The 16,393-nt window shown below is 39.7% G+C and overlaps 1 protein-coding gene across 1 annotated transcript in view; it reads right to left on the bottom strand.

Annotated features, from left to right (window-relative positions):
• Nucleotides 1-16,393, bottom strand: part of FAT3 (FAT atypical cadherin 3) — a gene marked incomplete at both ends in the record, with an annotated part of 88,626 nt that overhangs the window by 54,674 nt on the left and 17,559 nt on the right. The window contains 2 exons of the mRNA XM_009864879.1: nt 6,170-6,380; nt 8,125-8,439. Of these exons, the coding sequence (XP_009863181.1) occupies nt 6,170-6,380; nt 8,125-8,439 (526 nt within the window). The remainder of the gene's footprint in view (nt 1-6,169; nt 6,381-8,124; nt 8,440-16,393) is intronic.

Genomic DNA, 16,393 nt, shown 5'->3' with positions numbered 1-16,393 from the left:
TTTCCCTAAAATAAGAATTAGATCCATCATATGAGCTTTTTACACATTTATCACATCTTCCAAAATGATCTAGTGACAAACAAATGAATCTTAGTTGCCAGTCACCCCAATCTAGCCTACCACTTGTAACTAACCAGGCAATGCATTTTCTTTCACATTGAATCATTTCCTGTTAAACAAGTCAGAAACTGCACCAAGCACTGAGATAGAGATGGAACTGAGAACTGCTGTGAGATCTGTGATTATAATTTCTTCTGGAGTAAAATCCTGATTTATTCCTGATTCAGTCCAGTACATTTTAAAAGACCATGGTGAAATGAAGAACCTCTCAGATGGCTGAATTTCTGTGAACCTTGCCTGAGATATTGGGTCCTGCCTCTCATCTGGAGTGATAGAGGCACTCTGGAAATGCTTTGTACTGCTCCTCAGCCTTCTCACACCTTCAAAACAGGTCCTCGTATGATGAATGCTTCTGAAGTTGCACTTAAGCACTGAAAACTAATTAATGAGTTAGGTATAAATGCTAAACTCTAAGAATCTTAAAGATATGTTAAGTCTATGCAAAGCCTACTATGAAGCACCCAGAGAAGCACCCAACTCAATCAGCTTTGAAAGACAGGTGCTGAAGGGGAATGCAGAGAGAGAGAACGTTCTTGTGTAAAAACAAACAAGGCTCTTGTCCTCCAAGCTCCTGCAGCTGAACTATTCTGGGAACTCCATACGCAAGCACTTCCTTCTGCCGGTGCTCACGCTGAGGTCGGAGGGCTGAGCCCGCAGGAGGTGACAGCTGAGAAGGTGTCAGCTTCACACACTTCTGAGGTACCTGAGGCTGGTTTTCGAAAGCGTGCTGCTGGGTTACTACTAACCCTTTGGAAGCTCCTCTGCAGTGCTGCAAGCTCCCACAGCATCAGTTTTACCAATGCTACCATCGGCCATATCACATTTTCTTTGATCACAATCTTAGGATGAAAGGGGGCTAAGGATGATGAAATTTTGTTCAGCTGCTCGGTTTTATTAACGTGAATTTCTATTACTTATTCCATTTTCCAACATATGGCACATGCTTTCCTTCTTATTGTCTACTAAAACCTGCTTTCAGATACAAGATATGGAGAAGCTGTCTTTGCTAATGCACTTACAATTGCATTAGCGAAGAGATATTTCAAATGAAGATAATATCTTGTGAGTTCCTCAGGCATTCGGGGAAAATCGATGATAAAGAAGGCAGGGTGATTGAACTGGCAGGCTGGCTAGGCAGGTTGTCCTGAGAAAGCATTTTAACACTGAATGACCTCAGAGAGGTGTGTAACACCAGGCAGGCTAAGATGTAATGCTGATGCATCTTTAATACAGATCCAAGACTTCCCTTAAAATATTCTGATTAATCTGAAGGACTTAGTATGGGATTTCATGAAAAGTCCATATCTACTTGTAATGCTGTCTTTGGATGAGAAGACTTATCATGTTGGCATGATATAAATTCATCTAGAAAGCGCTTTTTCTCTCTAACTCTCAAAGACATCTCAACACAGACAGGTTTGTCTACACTTTGGACACTTAAAGTTAAGTCAGATGATTTCCACACTTTCTTGAGATTGATCCTACTGCTTTTGCATAAACTCTGGAAGCATTATAATTCTACAGCTAGGATACTTTTTTTGTTATTTGAAAGCATGCTATAGTTGATATCGGATTTTTCAGTACAACTACTCAATTCCAGCTGCTATCAAACTGAAAAAGAGCAGAACCAGCCTCTGGTACAGAAGATCTTACTAGTTGTGCCACACTACAGCTTCATGAGCTCTTTCTAGCACAACCTTAATTTCTATTTTAACAGATGGTATAGTATTGGCAAGAAGGGGATATCAGGAAATTGAACCAAGACACCTCTGAGCCATCACACTGCGGGTTGTGTTCTCGGTATAAAGTAGCATTGGTTACATTTTCTGGCTGGATCTGGAGTGTTACCTTCATCTTTCGCTTGTTTCTTGGCTTCACAGTTACTATGAACACACTATTCTGGCCTTCTATGCCATGATGGACCAGTGGAGAAGAAGAGAAATACAGGAGACGATCTAAATTTAGAGAACAATCCTCTAAACCACATTTTCTCAGGGCAGAGAGGATTCTTAATTGTCCTGTCCCAAAGTATATTAACAACACCAAGAACAATGCTGACGAATTGGGTCAGTTGCTCCAATTTTGATCTTGCTCGGAGCAGAGAATCAGAGGAAAATGCAGAAAAGGAATTCACATTCAAACTCAAAGGTGCATCTAAAAACCCTCTAGGATCTTCAGGGAAAGAAGCAAAGCCAAAATTTCTGATTTCTCTGTTTTCAGAAATGATGAAATAAACTTAGCAACTGCCTCAAGAATACAAATTCAACTACAGACTTCTGTTAATCATAATGCAATAAATACTAGTAGTATGACATGCAAATATTTATTCTTTTATGTACGACTACTACAAAGGAGAAAATAATGCAGGCTGAATTTTCAGATTAAACTATTACAAGGAGAGTCAAAGCCTTGGGTTTGCTGCTAAGAAGCTGAAGGTAAGGGCATAAAAAGCAGAAAAGAAATCAGAAAGGTATTTTAGGTAGTTCTCAGAGAAGATAATTCAAAGGAGGCTAGGGAGCCACGTTTTTGACATTAATGAAAATCTGCAGCATTGTGAATTAAATGGACAATTCATTAAAATTAATAGATATTAAATTATTGCCATTAAGCACTCTTGATAAAAAATTCTGCTGTGCTTTTAGAGTTTGGCTGCTCTTATAAAGGCATAGGAAGAAGGAAAGATAGAAGGAGGCCTGTTTGAAGAATCAGAGAGATGTTGTGCAACATGCTACTTAAGCAAAAACTAGCACCATGCAGCTTAGCTCCAGTGTCAAAGTAGTCACCACACCATTCCCACCACTAACACAGGGAGAGACGGAGAGGGCTCAATTTACCTGGGAGAAATAAAGATCTCTGACTTATTTTGGGATTCCCATTGAAAATTACCTTTCTCAGAAACGACTGAAACAACCTACGCTCACGTCTTTCACATTGTGGGACCTGCACGAACTGAGAATGGCGTTGAATGCAGTCTGAAAATGGAAACCAGGTATGACATCTCAACCATTCCCAATTAAACAAACAAACAAACAAGCACACACACAAACAAGTAAGCATCCTGTTCCTCTCTAGTCCATGGGGGAAAGACGATCTCCCTGCCTGCAAGGCACCTTCCTCTTTTGGAGCTGATTAACTCAAGAACTTAAGCAGTTATTTAAAGTGTATATAATTTACGTGCAAATCAGATGCTGAAGTTAGGCTGACAGAATACTACATAGCCAAACTTCATCTGCCCTCTCTCCTATTTTTTTTTTTGCTGGGAAAAAAAGATTGCATGATATGCACTAAAAAAGAGGTCCTTTGGAATTCCAATGCCCACTTAGTTTGAAAAGGTCATAAACATAAAGGTCAAGCTGCAAACTCTATATTAAACCATGCCTCTACATAAGCCTTCAGGGCTTTTGTTGACATTACTACGAACTGTGCACGGAGAACCAAAATCACAGAACGCTAGCTGGAGTAGGAGCAGATCTAGGTTTTACAGCAGCACAGAAACCACGTCTTGCATCAGCAGTCTCACACAGCTTTCCATACACGATAACTAACTTCTACTAATAACTTATGTCCTTCACTGGGCTTTTCAGCACTAGACCTCAATGTTCCCTCAAAACCTTTTTTCTTCACCATGATGATATTGAGGAACAAGGAAAAAAAGTGGGTTTTGATACTGACACTGACTAAAGGCAGCAAAGACAATCTTAATATACAGTGTTCCATCTATAAACCTCAGTGCTCTGTCTATAAACCTCTTGGGGTGGGTTTTGTCTTTGCACTTTGTGTGCACAAAGTATGGAAAAACAGGGTCTTCTGCAGAAACGAGTGCTGCTGTTAGTGCTATTATTTATAACAGCAGTAAAATTTAATGACAACATTCATATGGTAACAGAACCGAAGTGGATGGTCAGGGTCACTGATTTCTCATTAAGTCTAGGGAAGCTCTGGCTTCATGACCCTCTGCAGTGATGCAGCATCTTGCACCATGAGGAACTACAGCCTATAGGGAAACCATTAGAGTTGTTTAACTAGTAAAAATCTTCTAAATCATTTGACCTATTTTAGCCATAAAGGCCACATTAAATAACAAATTAAAGGCTTAAATTTCATAACACTCTCCCTATCGTCTCTGTCTGGTAACCCAAAATGAAATATTGTAAGATGTGGCTTGATTGCAAGTGACTAATAAAGTACAAGAATGCAGTGGAAGGGTAGGGGCTTCTCTCAGTACTTAAGACAGGCAGCATTTTAATGAGAGTTGGTGAACTAGCTAAGGAAAGGGCCAAAGGGCTGCGAAAGGCAGAGAAGTCCAGCAAAAGGGTCAAATGGGAAAAACGTATCAATAACATCAATAAAGATGGATTTCTCCTGGGAGGAAAGTTAGGGTCAATGAGGAAGACAAAGGGAATGTAAACATTAACTAATAAACGGCACATAGCATACTGAAACAACCAAGGGAATAGGAGGAAAACTGTAGGAACCATCTGCTGTCCTTCCCCAGGGGCTAGCAGGAGCCCTGGAATGTGGTCATAGCTTTGGGTTTAATTTTCATGTGGTTGGCAGGTCAGAAACCATGCTACAAATCCAAAGAGGAAATGTTGCTGCTTCTGTCTTTCATCTGCACAAATTGGCAATACAAGGTGGATGAAAACGACTCTGACAGACCCTTTCTTTTGTGGCCCTTGTCCTTTCTGTTGGCTAAACCCATCCACAAATTGCTGTGCCGAAATGAGAGCCAGGCTCAATCTCTCTAAATAAAGACTGCTGATGCACAAAAGTCTGTGGCAGAGGCTTTTTGCTTCTCTAATGTTTCACACAGTATTTGCTTTATAACCCTTCATCTGAATGACACCACTTTGTGCAGGCATGGTGTTTGACAACGAAAGGTATGCGAACATTACGTCCAAGCACCTTCTGCTGGAGTAAGTCTCATTTTGGAGATGTTAAATGAGCTATTTTAAATCACATAACTGAATCAGTAGCAGAACCAGGGAGGAAATGCTCCTGTTTCCCCACTGCAACCAAGGGTGCTCCTCTACTCCCTGTCTTTTTTTGGCAGCTACGCCCATAGCGGCGTTTCCCTGTGATTTTGAGACGATTAATTCTATGGCTTCTCCTCCTCTTTGCTAAGGGTACTTCTCTCTCCCTATTTTTATAAGCAATTTTATGTAAGGCAATTTTGTGGTTGAAATCTCACATCAAAACACATTTCTCTTTTTCAGCTTGCATTCAAGACAAACTTTTGGTGGCTCCATTTGTAACCCATATGTTGATGCATCCCATTCTGTTTCACAGTTAAATGGACGGCACTGGACTGTGAAAAGTTTGAATTAATTATTTGTGATAAACTGTGGAAAATCCGTGAATAAAATGATAATAATTGGACACAAATACGGTAAAAGCTGTCATAGAAAGAAACGCAGCACATCCATGTGTCGCATCGCATCCTGTCACAGGCACTTATGAAAGATGTAATATAAATTGTCTCAAAAAACTTGCAAAAATAAAAGGCAGCCTGGATAGTTGTATTTTAGCAAATGTGTTTGCACTAAGGGTACCTTCTGTTGAACAGTTCTGCCCACAAGCTGTCTGTAGAATATAGAACATCTCTCGAGCATGCTTGCCACCTTGAAGCAGGGCAGTCGGAAGCAGAAAAAAAAGAACAGAATGCAGAAAAAAAGGTGAAGAAAGAGAGAAATGAGGGACAGCAAGTCTAAGTACCATAAATACATTTAGAAATGAGATTAGCAAAGTATGACAATAGAATTTAAATGACAGACAACATTAAGATTGCAGTAAATAACATAGTATGAAAAAAAAACAATTCAGCCATACAGCGCTCTTTTTTCAGCTTAGCTAAGGAGTCATAACAAAAGCAGGGATATTACAATTATTGTTATTGCTATAATAAAACAGCATTTTCATTTCAACATTACAAAGGCAGGAATAATTTGGGGGGGTGACAGTTCATGGTTAGTTTTCTTGCTCTCAAACCCACACATCCTCAGGCTTTGCTTCTGAAGAGTCCTCCTCACGCCACTGGTTCCCAACTTACCAACAACGTCAAACCAGAGGGGAATGTTAGAGGGCTGCACAGAGACCACCCCGACGATTTCGGTCACTTTATCGCTTTCCATGACGGTGAAGTTGTAAAAGGGTTCATCGAAAGTCAGGGGCACGGGTGAGGGCACAGGCTTTTTTATCCATTCAATATGGAGGCGTGCGGTTGAAGATTTTTGAGGCCGGCCATTGTCTACCGCTTTTATCTGGCAGGTACAAAGAAAAGAGGACTTAGACTGAACATCTCAGCCCGGCAGTTCAGACTTAATTCTATCGCATGATGATGACTGCTTGGAAAACAGCCTTTGTAATCCTCTATGTAAAATCCCAGGAAAAAAGAGGAAGATAAGCACTTATTTCTCAGTTCTTGGTTGTTTTTTTTTTCCATTGTACTTTGACTTTTCACTGAAATGACTGATTTTAAACTGAAATGTTTTGTTTTAGACATGCTGGTGTGAGGCCTCCTGGAGATGCCAATCAAGCCCTCCCCACACAGATCCTCTCCAGAACCAGCTTCCCTCTCTGATTTCATCTTCCACCCAGCTCCCTCACGCAGCAAAGCTGGGAGCTTTATAATGACCCTGCAGGACATCGTGCACTCACAAAACATGCTCAGCCAGACCACGTTTGATTGCTTTTAAATGGCATCTTTATTGCAGATAAGACTTGTATTCCTTATGTTGCCTTCTTCAGGATCTTTAATTGAGTTAAATAAGTTTCAGATCATTTCCTCCATTCTCCAAAACAAATATAATTTAAAATTTTGCCATATTTATTTTCCTTGTTTTCTTCTCTCTGTCATGTTCATTAAGAGTTGCCCAGTTTGGTGTTAATTCTTTTTATTATAATGTCCTCTAAAGGGATGGAGAGGCTTCATATTTGCCTGTCACGGTTTATGGTTTTAGCATGGCAAAGACGAACAGCAAAAAACATTAATGAAAAGTGAGAATGCAGGTTATAAAACCTATTAAAAATGGAAATATTCTCCTGAAACACCATACCTTGGTATGGTACCCATTTCTTTCTCTGGAAATGTGTGAAGTGGGTACGGTGCTACCACTTAACCCCCTGTTCTGTTCAGGATGGGCAGGACCTTAGAGGAAAGGTGTCTGTTCTGTGACTCCAGCTCTGCACAGGTTACTAGGTACTTCTCAGTATTTTGATATTTATCATTTTTCCTGTCACAGTTTCCAACCCTACGAAGGTATCCCAACAGAGACCTGTTATTGTAAGTGACATCACTTCCACTACTACAGGCCCAGCTGTGGATTTCTGACATTTTTTGGTCAACTCCTTACCTACACCTTGTTGGCTTGTTCCTGTAGACGAAGAGTGTACATTCAAGTCTTATATTGCTTTGTATAAACACCACTCTTTTGTCTTGTTTCTTTCTTTGACCTTGTCTATATGTACTGAGTTCTGCAGAAGTATTTGGACTGAGACTCCTTTTAACTGAAATTGCTGCCATAATTACACTCTTTAATGTGGCAGGAATATCTAGAATACGGAGTACACAGTACTTCTCCCCGAAGCCACCTAACTTGGACAGTATAGAGACTTTTCCACGAGGGCAAGTAATTCTGTCCCCACAAAAGGTGAAAAACCATTTGTAGCTGTATCTGCCCAGTTCAACATGATAAAACTTTGCGAGCAGACAAGCCCTTGGTCTTCGCTTCTGTGTATTCAAGAGAATAGCTTATACCAACAATTTGCAAGTTGACTGAACAGTCTGAGAATAGTTCACTATGTGAAGTAGCAGGAACACTCTCTAAAACTCATTTTTTGGCAGTAGTTGTATGTGAATAATAGATTGCTTAATACATTCAGATCTCATACAGGTCATATATTAAACAGAGTCATATATCACTCCTTACACAGGAGGGTCTATTTCTAAAAAAACTTAAAAACTTGTTAAATCATGGGTTTGTATGTCAATGAAAGAGCACTTACTGTTAAGATGTCATAACTCCCTGCTGTGAACTGCTTTCTGGAAGAAACCATCCCTGTTTTGGGATCAATAAAAAATTTCCCATCATCGTTTCCATCCACGATGCTGTACGAGATTTCTGCGTTAGGGCCTTCATCTTTGTCAAAAGCAAAAGCCCTGTAGATTGGCTCCCCTCTTTTCTTACGGTCCCTCTCTGGCAGTTTGATCTGATAGACTTTCTCTGGAAACTGAGGCTTGTTATCATTCTCATCCAGAACCTGGACCACCACCCAAACAGAGGACTGCCTGGGAGATGTGCCTCCATCGGAGACAGTTACCTGAAAAACAACAGCAGTAGAGGTTATTCTGAGGAGGTAAAGCGGAACTTCATAAACTGGAAAATAAAAAAAATTAAACATAAGGAACCACCCCCCCAAAAAAAACCCTAACTTGCTGTGCATAAAATCTTCTGTGCACAAAACACCTGTTCACTAGACACACGCTCAGTGACCAACTCAGATATGCCCACTATGGCAAATACAGGAATCTGGAAGATTTTTTACCTTTGAGACGAACCTGGAATAAGGAACAGGGGGACTAGGAATCTCTCAAATATTAAATCCTTTCATTTCAAATTCAATTTCATTTCAATTCAAGTTTATCTTGGAAGAGAGGCCTGAAATTAACCCACTAAGCAGGATCTCTGCTTCTTCTGCAAACCTATTTTAAAGTTTCCTCAGCCATGCAATGAATCTGAGAGATGGATTTCTTCTTAAACCCGAAAAGAATCTCTGTCACTTTTTTCCCCATTAATTATTTAGAATTTCTTAAACAACAAAAGGATTTCTGTCAGTTCCTTTCATTCATTATCTGAGATGTGACAGCTCATTAATTCCAAAACTGCTTTATATGATCGTAAGGGGCACAGAGAGCGAGGTAGCAAGTAATTTTGTGTCGCGTTGAGTAAAGGGTGCACTGCGCTGCCAGAAACATGTACAAAATAAAATCTTTGAGACAAAAGTTAATTAGTAATTTAGCTGCAACTTAAATAGAATTACTAATAATTTTCAGTCTGAAACACTGTGAAAATTAAATGATCCAAGATCAACAAGCACTCAAAAGATTTAATAATACGCCTTCAAAATGTAATCAATATGTTTCAAACCTCCTCCTCAATATTTCAATTGCATTTTTTAAAGATAAATAAATAAGGCGGAAAGTTATTTGTTTGCATGAAAGAAGTTCAAATCTCACTTTCAGCTACAGATGCTAACATGCCAGTTCCCACAGCAGCAATTTTTGATGGTAGTGAGCCAAGATATTACCTACCCTTCCCTGCTCATACTGATCATTGCATATCAACTGCTTTATTTTCCCTTAAACATGCCTGTGCTCCTTGCAAATCATGCAGTCTTGATGTCCAGTGCTTAGGCAAAGCAAAATTTTCTGGGAATAATGTCCCTTGACATCGTCCACTTCTTGTGACGCTAAGTCTAAACTTGGGGTAATCCTGATTTAGTGCTGAGACCAGCAGAAAAACCACAATGTTTCCTATAAGAAAAGTAAAAGACTTTTTCCATTTCCTGTATTTAACCACACTTTAAAAAACTGATGCAGTGGAAGGCAGCAAACTGACAGCCTTAGGGACTGAAACCCCTTATTTACAGAAAAACAAATGGCACGGCAGTATATAGTGACAATGTAAAATCCCCCCAAATCAGCCCATAAGTCGTTCAGAGTGTCTGTCCTCCCAATGACATGTATCAGCCTCAGGCCTCTCTCTCCTAAGACTGTCACCAGGGTTGGCAATTAGCACTTGTTGGGATGAGGATGAGAGCGGGATGGGGACCATCCCCACCCTGCAAAGCCACCAACGCGCCATCTGTCCGTCACCGGCAAGGGGCTGTGGGGAGAGGACCTGCAGCTCATTACCCGCCACTCAGTTCCCACTCACTACACTTCCCAAAATTGCATTTTTAATGCAAAAGGCTGCACACATGGCTGCAGATCTGCCTTTCCACCTGGTGAGAGCGATGCCGCCGGGGACCTCAGCCTCTCCACTTCACTGCCCTGGGAGGACTTCACAGCTTCTGCAGCAACCAAAAAGCCAATTCTGCCCGTTCTCCTATTACAGGTTTTCAGCAATGAATAATTTTTGCCCTGCTTAGAGGCTGATCCCCTGTATTTCTGTTCTACTCTGGTGCAACTAGTCAAGCTCTCGCCAAGAGCCCAGGCTAACAAAGAAAAAATGTTTTCATGATTTCTTCTGAGAGACACCAGGCAGTACAGGCTGCAGTGCACAGAAAAAATCAGAGTGACTCTTTTTTTGGGCCAGTAATGTTCTTAAGCATAGAAAATGCTAGTAAGATTTAGGAAACTCTTATTTTCTTGACAGAATATCATTCAAGTTTTAGAAGAAAAGACATTTTCTCCAATCTGCTAGCTGTCATCTACAAAAAATAGGTTGGAGGGAGATGAAAAGTTTACAACTAATAGTGATAATAAAACCTGTATAAACAGATGAAAAGTTTACCACTAACAATGACAATAAAATCTGTAGGAACAGATGAAAAGTTTACAGCTAATAACAATAATAAAATCTATATAAACAGTCAAGCAACTACAATGGAAAACCTACTTAAGTGAACAGATCGCTCAAGAAGCGAAGTCGTCCTTTTGCCTTACCAATACACAGTCTCACAGTTTGTTAAGTTACTGCTGAAATCCTGACTAACGTGATGCTGTGGCAGTAAATACGTGCATGCATTTGTTTGTTTTTCTAAGGCCAAAGTTGTGGGAAATCCATTCAATAACAGAAAAGTTGCACTGAAAACATTTGCTGACAGCTAATTGAAAATAGAAGTGGCTACAACACAAAATGTCAGCTAGTTAACAGAAATTAACATAGAAGGCCTGAAGTTAGTCAATTCTACTCTGTCTAAAACTTTGCATCCCCGGAGAGGAAAATGTTATGTACCAGCAAAACCTTTTTCTCTGGGTGACACTCAAAACTTTTCACAATGACAGGCTCCAGCATCACTCGAAAAGATCTGAGTGCCAGACACAGGAGCTGAAGTGTGAGTTAAAGCTCCCTCTTTGCAGGCATGTGAATTAATTAATTAAGCTGCCCTCACGCCAGCGATGTGTTCATTTTGCTAACTGTAAATCCATGCCCCTCTTTTCTGCTCTTTTCTGCTCCATCAGCCTGACCCCAGCCTGGCTTTTCAGGTTCCAGCTACAGATAGAGCTGCAAACATTTCCTCTGCCCCTACAGCAAAAAAAAAAACAACAAAAAACACAAAACTCCTCTGTGACAACATATTAAAACAAAATAACAAATTGCTGCCTATTCAAAATTGTTCCCAGACAAAACCAGGGAGGACGGGAGAGGTCGCTGAGCACACCGCTCAGCAAATGCTGTTTTAATCAGACCACTGCATCACGCTAGCACTGAGGGGCCCCTCTAACCAAGGCAATTTTCATTCAGACATTACCACAGTTCTCAGCAAAATCCTTAAACAGCTGGAAATTAGAGTGAGAAGTAACCAGGGAGGGGAGGGAGCTTGAGAGGTTTGTAGGACAATGATGCAAAAGCTAATTCACAGCTGGTATCCCTGGAAATGTGAAAGGCAGATGTGCAAGGCACAGGAGAGATTTCCAGGAGAGAAGCTGTAATTCAGGACCAGTGAAGTTCTTTTGTTTAGAAATCTGCAGATGGCATGGCATGTAAAATAAAATAAAGAGAATAAAGTTGATACAGATGAATGACGGACAGTGTCAATATATGTTTGTCAAGTTGTGCCCTCAAAAACCCAACAAGAGGTGAAACTCACAGTAATCAAGATGGGGAAATGGAGAGAACTAGAATTATGGTTTTCTCAGAGGAGACGAGGAATGTTTTTTTGGTCAGCATGTGCTTTCCTAAATGCTGAACACCTTCTCCAGTCTATGTGGCACGTCTGGTATCCAGACATAATGGGTACAGACATGATGCTTCTTGCCCACGTGCACCCTGCTATGGGCTGGCCAGCTGTCATCCTCTCTGCTCTTCTGCTTACATATTGCTGCTCATGCTGTGTCAACACAGCACAAACGAGGACACGACCTCCCAAAGCTGGGATATGGCCAGGAAAGCAGCTGAATTTTGACTCTCTGACAAACAATACAAAGGATGGTCCATTCACCAGGGGTGGAATATCTTAAAAAGACTGTGATGACATGTTTAACGGGGTCTGACAGAATCAGAGAGCAAGAATAATATGAACTCTATATACCACTTTCATGGTGAAATCCTAAGCATCACTGCTGTTTTCCCCTAACCTACAGACAATCCCACTAGAGTTTTCTTCGTGCGATGAGAACTTTCTTTCAGGAATCTGCATTTACTCTTTGGCTTTAATGTTTATGATTTTACTGAACCATGTCAGCCAATACACATACAGGTATGAAGATTTCTTTGCTAGAGTAACAACATTCAAACATCCCTTATAATGCTTCCTTCAGCTGAATGGACCGATACAAGACCATCTGAAATCCTCTACTTCAGACATATTTTTGGAGAAAAACACACAAAAATAACTTCTTATGCAAAGTGTGACAAATTCAGCATAACGACAGAACTTTCAAAGCAAGACAATTTCCATTTCTTCAGCAGCAGTTACTTCAGCAGGTTTGGTCTAGAGTCATTAACACCATCTTTCCTACAGGACTGAGATACTCTTTCATATTCTTATGTCCACCAGATCAACTACAAAAGAGATTTCCATAGAAGTGGGCCTTGTCAGTGAAAATCAAGGTCACCACTAACTGTTAACATATAACATGTTGAGTAAGAACTGTTAAATAGGAGACTTTTTATGACCGTGAAGAAAGCATGGAAGAGACATCTACCGTGAAAGTATTGGCTAAGACCAGTCATGTCAGTCTAGTAGACTTCAATGCAGGTAACAAAAATAATTTTGCCTTGAGACTCTCCCTATGAACTGAATTGTGACATTTTACTGAAGAAGGCTTAGCTCTTGATTTTTTTTCAGAATACAAATGCATCGGTGAGGACCTCCTAAGTTAAAAGTACAATACTGAGTCTCACTAACAAAAGCTCATGACTTCCAAAATAACTATTAACTCAGCTGGAGAGAGCAGCTAGCAGGGATCTTACTTCAACAAGTATAACAAGATAATCAGTAGGTGTTTAATGTGAGTTACCAAGTCTCAAGAAGAATAAGAAACTTCTTCCATATCATTCCTTGGCAGGAGGAAGCATACAGTCTACCCATTATTTAAGTTACGAGGGACTGCCACCTTCCTGTCATTAGCATTGCAAAATGCTGAAGATGGCTTATTGTTTATTTTCGTTCGTTTGATAACTGCTTAATGCAAAAAGAGACTGAGACGTCTGCGTCTCATGTGAGGAGCGTGGCACAACCGAGATTTTCAGGTAAAAGTCTCTCCCTGCCCCCAATCAGAAGTGCCAATTTTGCTTCAGAAAACTTGAGAGAAGAGGATCTGGTTGAGTTACTAGAGACAGAAAAATGATCAAAGGGAGCCTCTGAGCTGAGGCATACCCCTGCTGTTAGTGGCTAATGGGTTTGTTTCTTCTGCCAATGCGCAAACGAGCTGCAATACCTATTGTAAGAGTCTCTGGAATTCAGCCCAAGTGAGAGAAACAGAAGATTATAAAGGAGAGCTCATTGTGGGATGAATGGAACTTTAAAGTCAAATACACTGAATTACTATCTCTGTCTACTTCAGAGAGAGACTAAATATGTGGCTCAGTTCTTACAAGGAAGTATTTTTTTCTGAAATGCATGATATTACTGAACTACATGTCAGATTATTGGTACAAAGTGAAGGTAGCATGGCTCAAAGATACATAGAATAGGAAAGAAAAAAAATAAAGTGTTTTCTTTTTTAGTTCAACACAAATACTTTATTTAGCAGCTGTGGAAAAGAAGTGGGAAGCTGTTTATTGCACTTATCCCAACAGAATGTTGCAAAAGAAAAATTACTTAAACACTTCTTGCAGGAAAGATTGCCAACCATATCAACATGATCCATCTTTCCGTATTTTCTTTACAGTGTGTTAATCTGGGAACTCTTGTTTTCAATCATAACTAACTAATACATTTACTCTGGCCAGCTCTGAGAAATAAATAATTTAGAGTACATTTTATTCCTGACATAAACACTCTAGGTGGCTGATTAGGAAAGTCAATGGCTTACAGCCATATTCAAGCTAGAAAACGATGCATAATGGTCTGTTATACCATTTGAGAATTAACAATGAGATCAGGTGATTTCAGTGCTGTATTGCCAAAAGACAGGAAGGAAGGAAGGAAGGAAGGCTTTTTCATTTGGAGTTAAATGCTCCCTGCAGTATCTGCAAACTTAAATATTACAAGAGCATAGCAAAGAAGTTACAGAGGTTTCAAATCTTAACTTTTGTTAGATTCACAGTACTGAGACCAGTAGTAACCAGTACTGAGACCTGGTAGCAACATGACTACTAATACTACTATATTTATTCTGTGTCACACTCAATTCTATGAGCTCTTTGAAAATTGAAACAGTAAACAAGAGTCAACTTTTATTTTAGTTTTAGCAGCAATAAAAGGAAAGATCTGCATGGCTCCTGACACTGACTCCCAAAAAGGAAAAACACTAATTTTCCATGGGCATTGCTTTTAAAGCTCATTACAGTTTGGAGATCCTGGCAACCTTTGTGCATTAGGCTGTATTGATAGTGTTCTTCAACTGATAAGTGTAGAACCAATCATTCCTCCATTCAATCGCCAGGACAACACAGCAGCTGGCTAAAAGAAACTCCTTCAGGCAACTTCAGAAAGTATCTTCCTCTTCTTTTCACTAAGCAAAAAAACCCACTCAGCTGTAGTCCCCAGGAATGTCAAGCTCAAATAATTTTGCTTTTAACAAACTGTGGATAAAACTTTGCCCAGAAGTGACTCTAAGCCCATTACTTTCCAGATGTCCAAATGTGCCTCCATTGGTGGAGTCAAACACAGAAAATATTCACCTCTGTTCCCTAAGAATAGTGTGCAATTACTTGTGATTCAGCAGAAATAGTCTGTTAGGAAAAAGTATTGCTCATCCAAGACTTTTCCTGACCTGGGTGATAACATCACCATCAGAAGTGGTGCTTGAAACTGCACTCATCATCTCTCACATAGAGCAGTTTGTAACATTTGTAACTAGAAGACTGGAAAATTCAGAGACTGGAAAACTCAGAGCATCAACCTTGGTCTTCAAATAACAACTGCAAAGGTCTTTTGAGTATATCAAGAATTTCCTTTCTTTGTTCATGAGGCTACAATAATGAATCTCTCTACCCCAGCACATAATGAAGAAACATTTGGCAACCAGAAGAACACACTCCAAATTGTCCTCTGAGAATGTCTGGACCCAACGACTTCTACCCACCTTCAGACTGACACCTTACCACAAGAGAAAGTACGGCATGTGATCGCTTAAAAATAAGTTTTATAGGGACATGGAGCCTCTTCAGGAACAACCTATCCCTAAATAGAAGTATAACTACTCTCACAGCCTCTAAATGAGAAATAAGATAAAAGGCGTGTATTGATCTTCACAGTAAACTTTGAAGGTGTTTAGCTCCTGCTGCTAGTGAAGATTAAAATCAGAGAGAAATCAGAGAGAAATCAGACAGAAAATGAGGAGAAATCTACTGAAGAATACTTCACTTCAAGCAGCTTTAAATAAAGCTTGCAAATTAAGATATTTATGCAGTTTACTGTTAGTAGTAATCTCTATGTCAATTGTAATTCTACTCATACCTGAACATATACTTCAGTCATTTACGGATTTTGCTTTTCTTGAGATAACAAAAATCTGTGATGAAATATTGTTAAGTTCCCCTCTTCCAGATTTACCTCTTGCAGTAACGCCCTTCTCCAAAAATTTTATTTCAGCACTCAGGAAATACAGTAACTCTCAGGTTTTGCTCTTCAAAGAAATGCATCAACTTCTAAGCTCACTGCATTGCCCTTTTCTCAAATATTCAATTACCCTTCACTTTCCAACAACAAAAGTCACTTGATTCTCATCTTCACTGTAAGCAGGATCTAAACACATTCTTTAAAGTTTCCTCTAAATTATGAAGATTTTCACATGTCCTTAATCTTCCCTTTTTCACACTAGACCACTCAATAGGTGTAATCATGTGAGAAAAACATTCCGGGTTACTATTATATATTTATATACTATTATATAAATACAAAATATCATTATTTTAATAATTTATTTTGGTTTAACTAT

Source organism: Apaloderma vittatum, unplaced genomic scaffold (assembly GCF_000703405.1).
Source record: "Apaloderma vittatum isolate BGI_N311 unplaced genomic scaffold, ASM70340v1 scaffold3792, whole genome shotgun sequence".
Classification (NCBI taxonomy): domain Eukaryota; kingdom Metazoa; phylum Chordata; class Aves; order Trogoniformes; family Trogonidae; genus Apaloderma; species Apaloderma vittatum.
The sequence above is the reverse complement of the archived record's forward strand: the minus strand, read 5'-3'. Positions and strand labels throughout refer to the sequence as shown.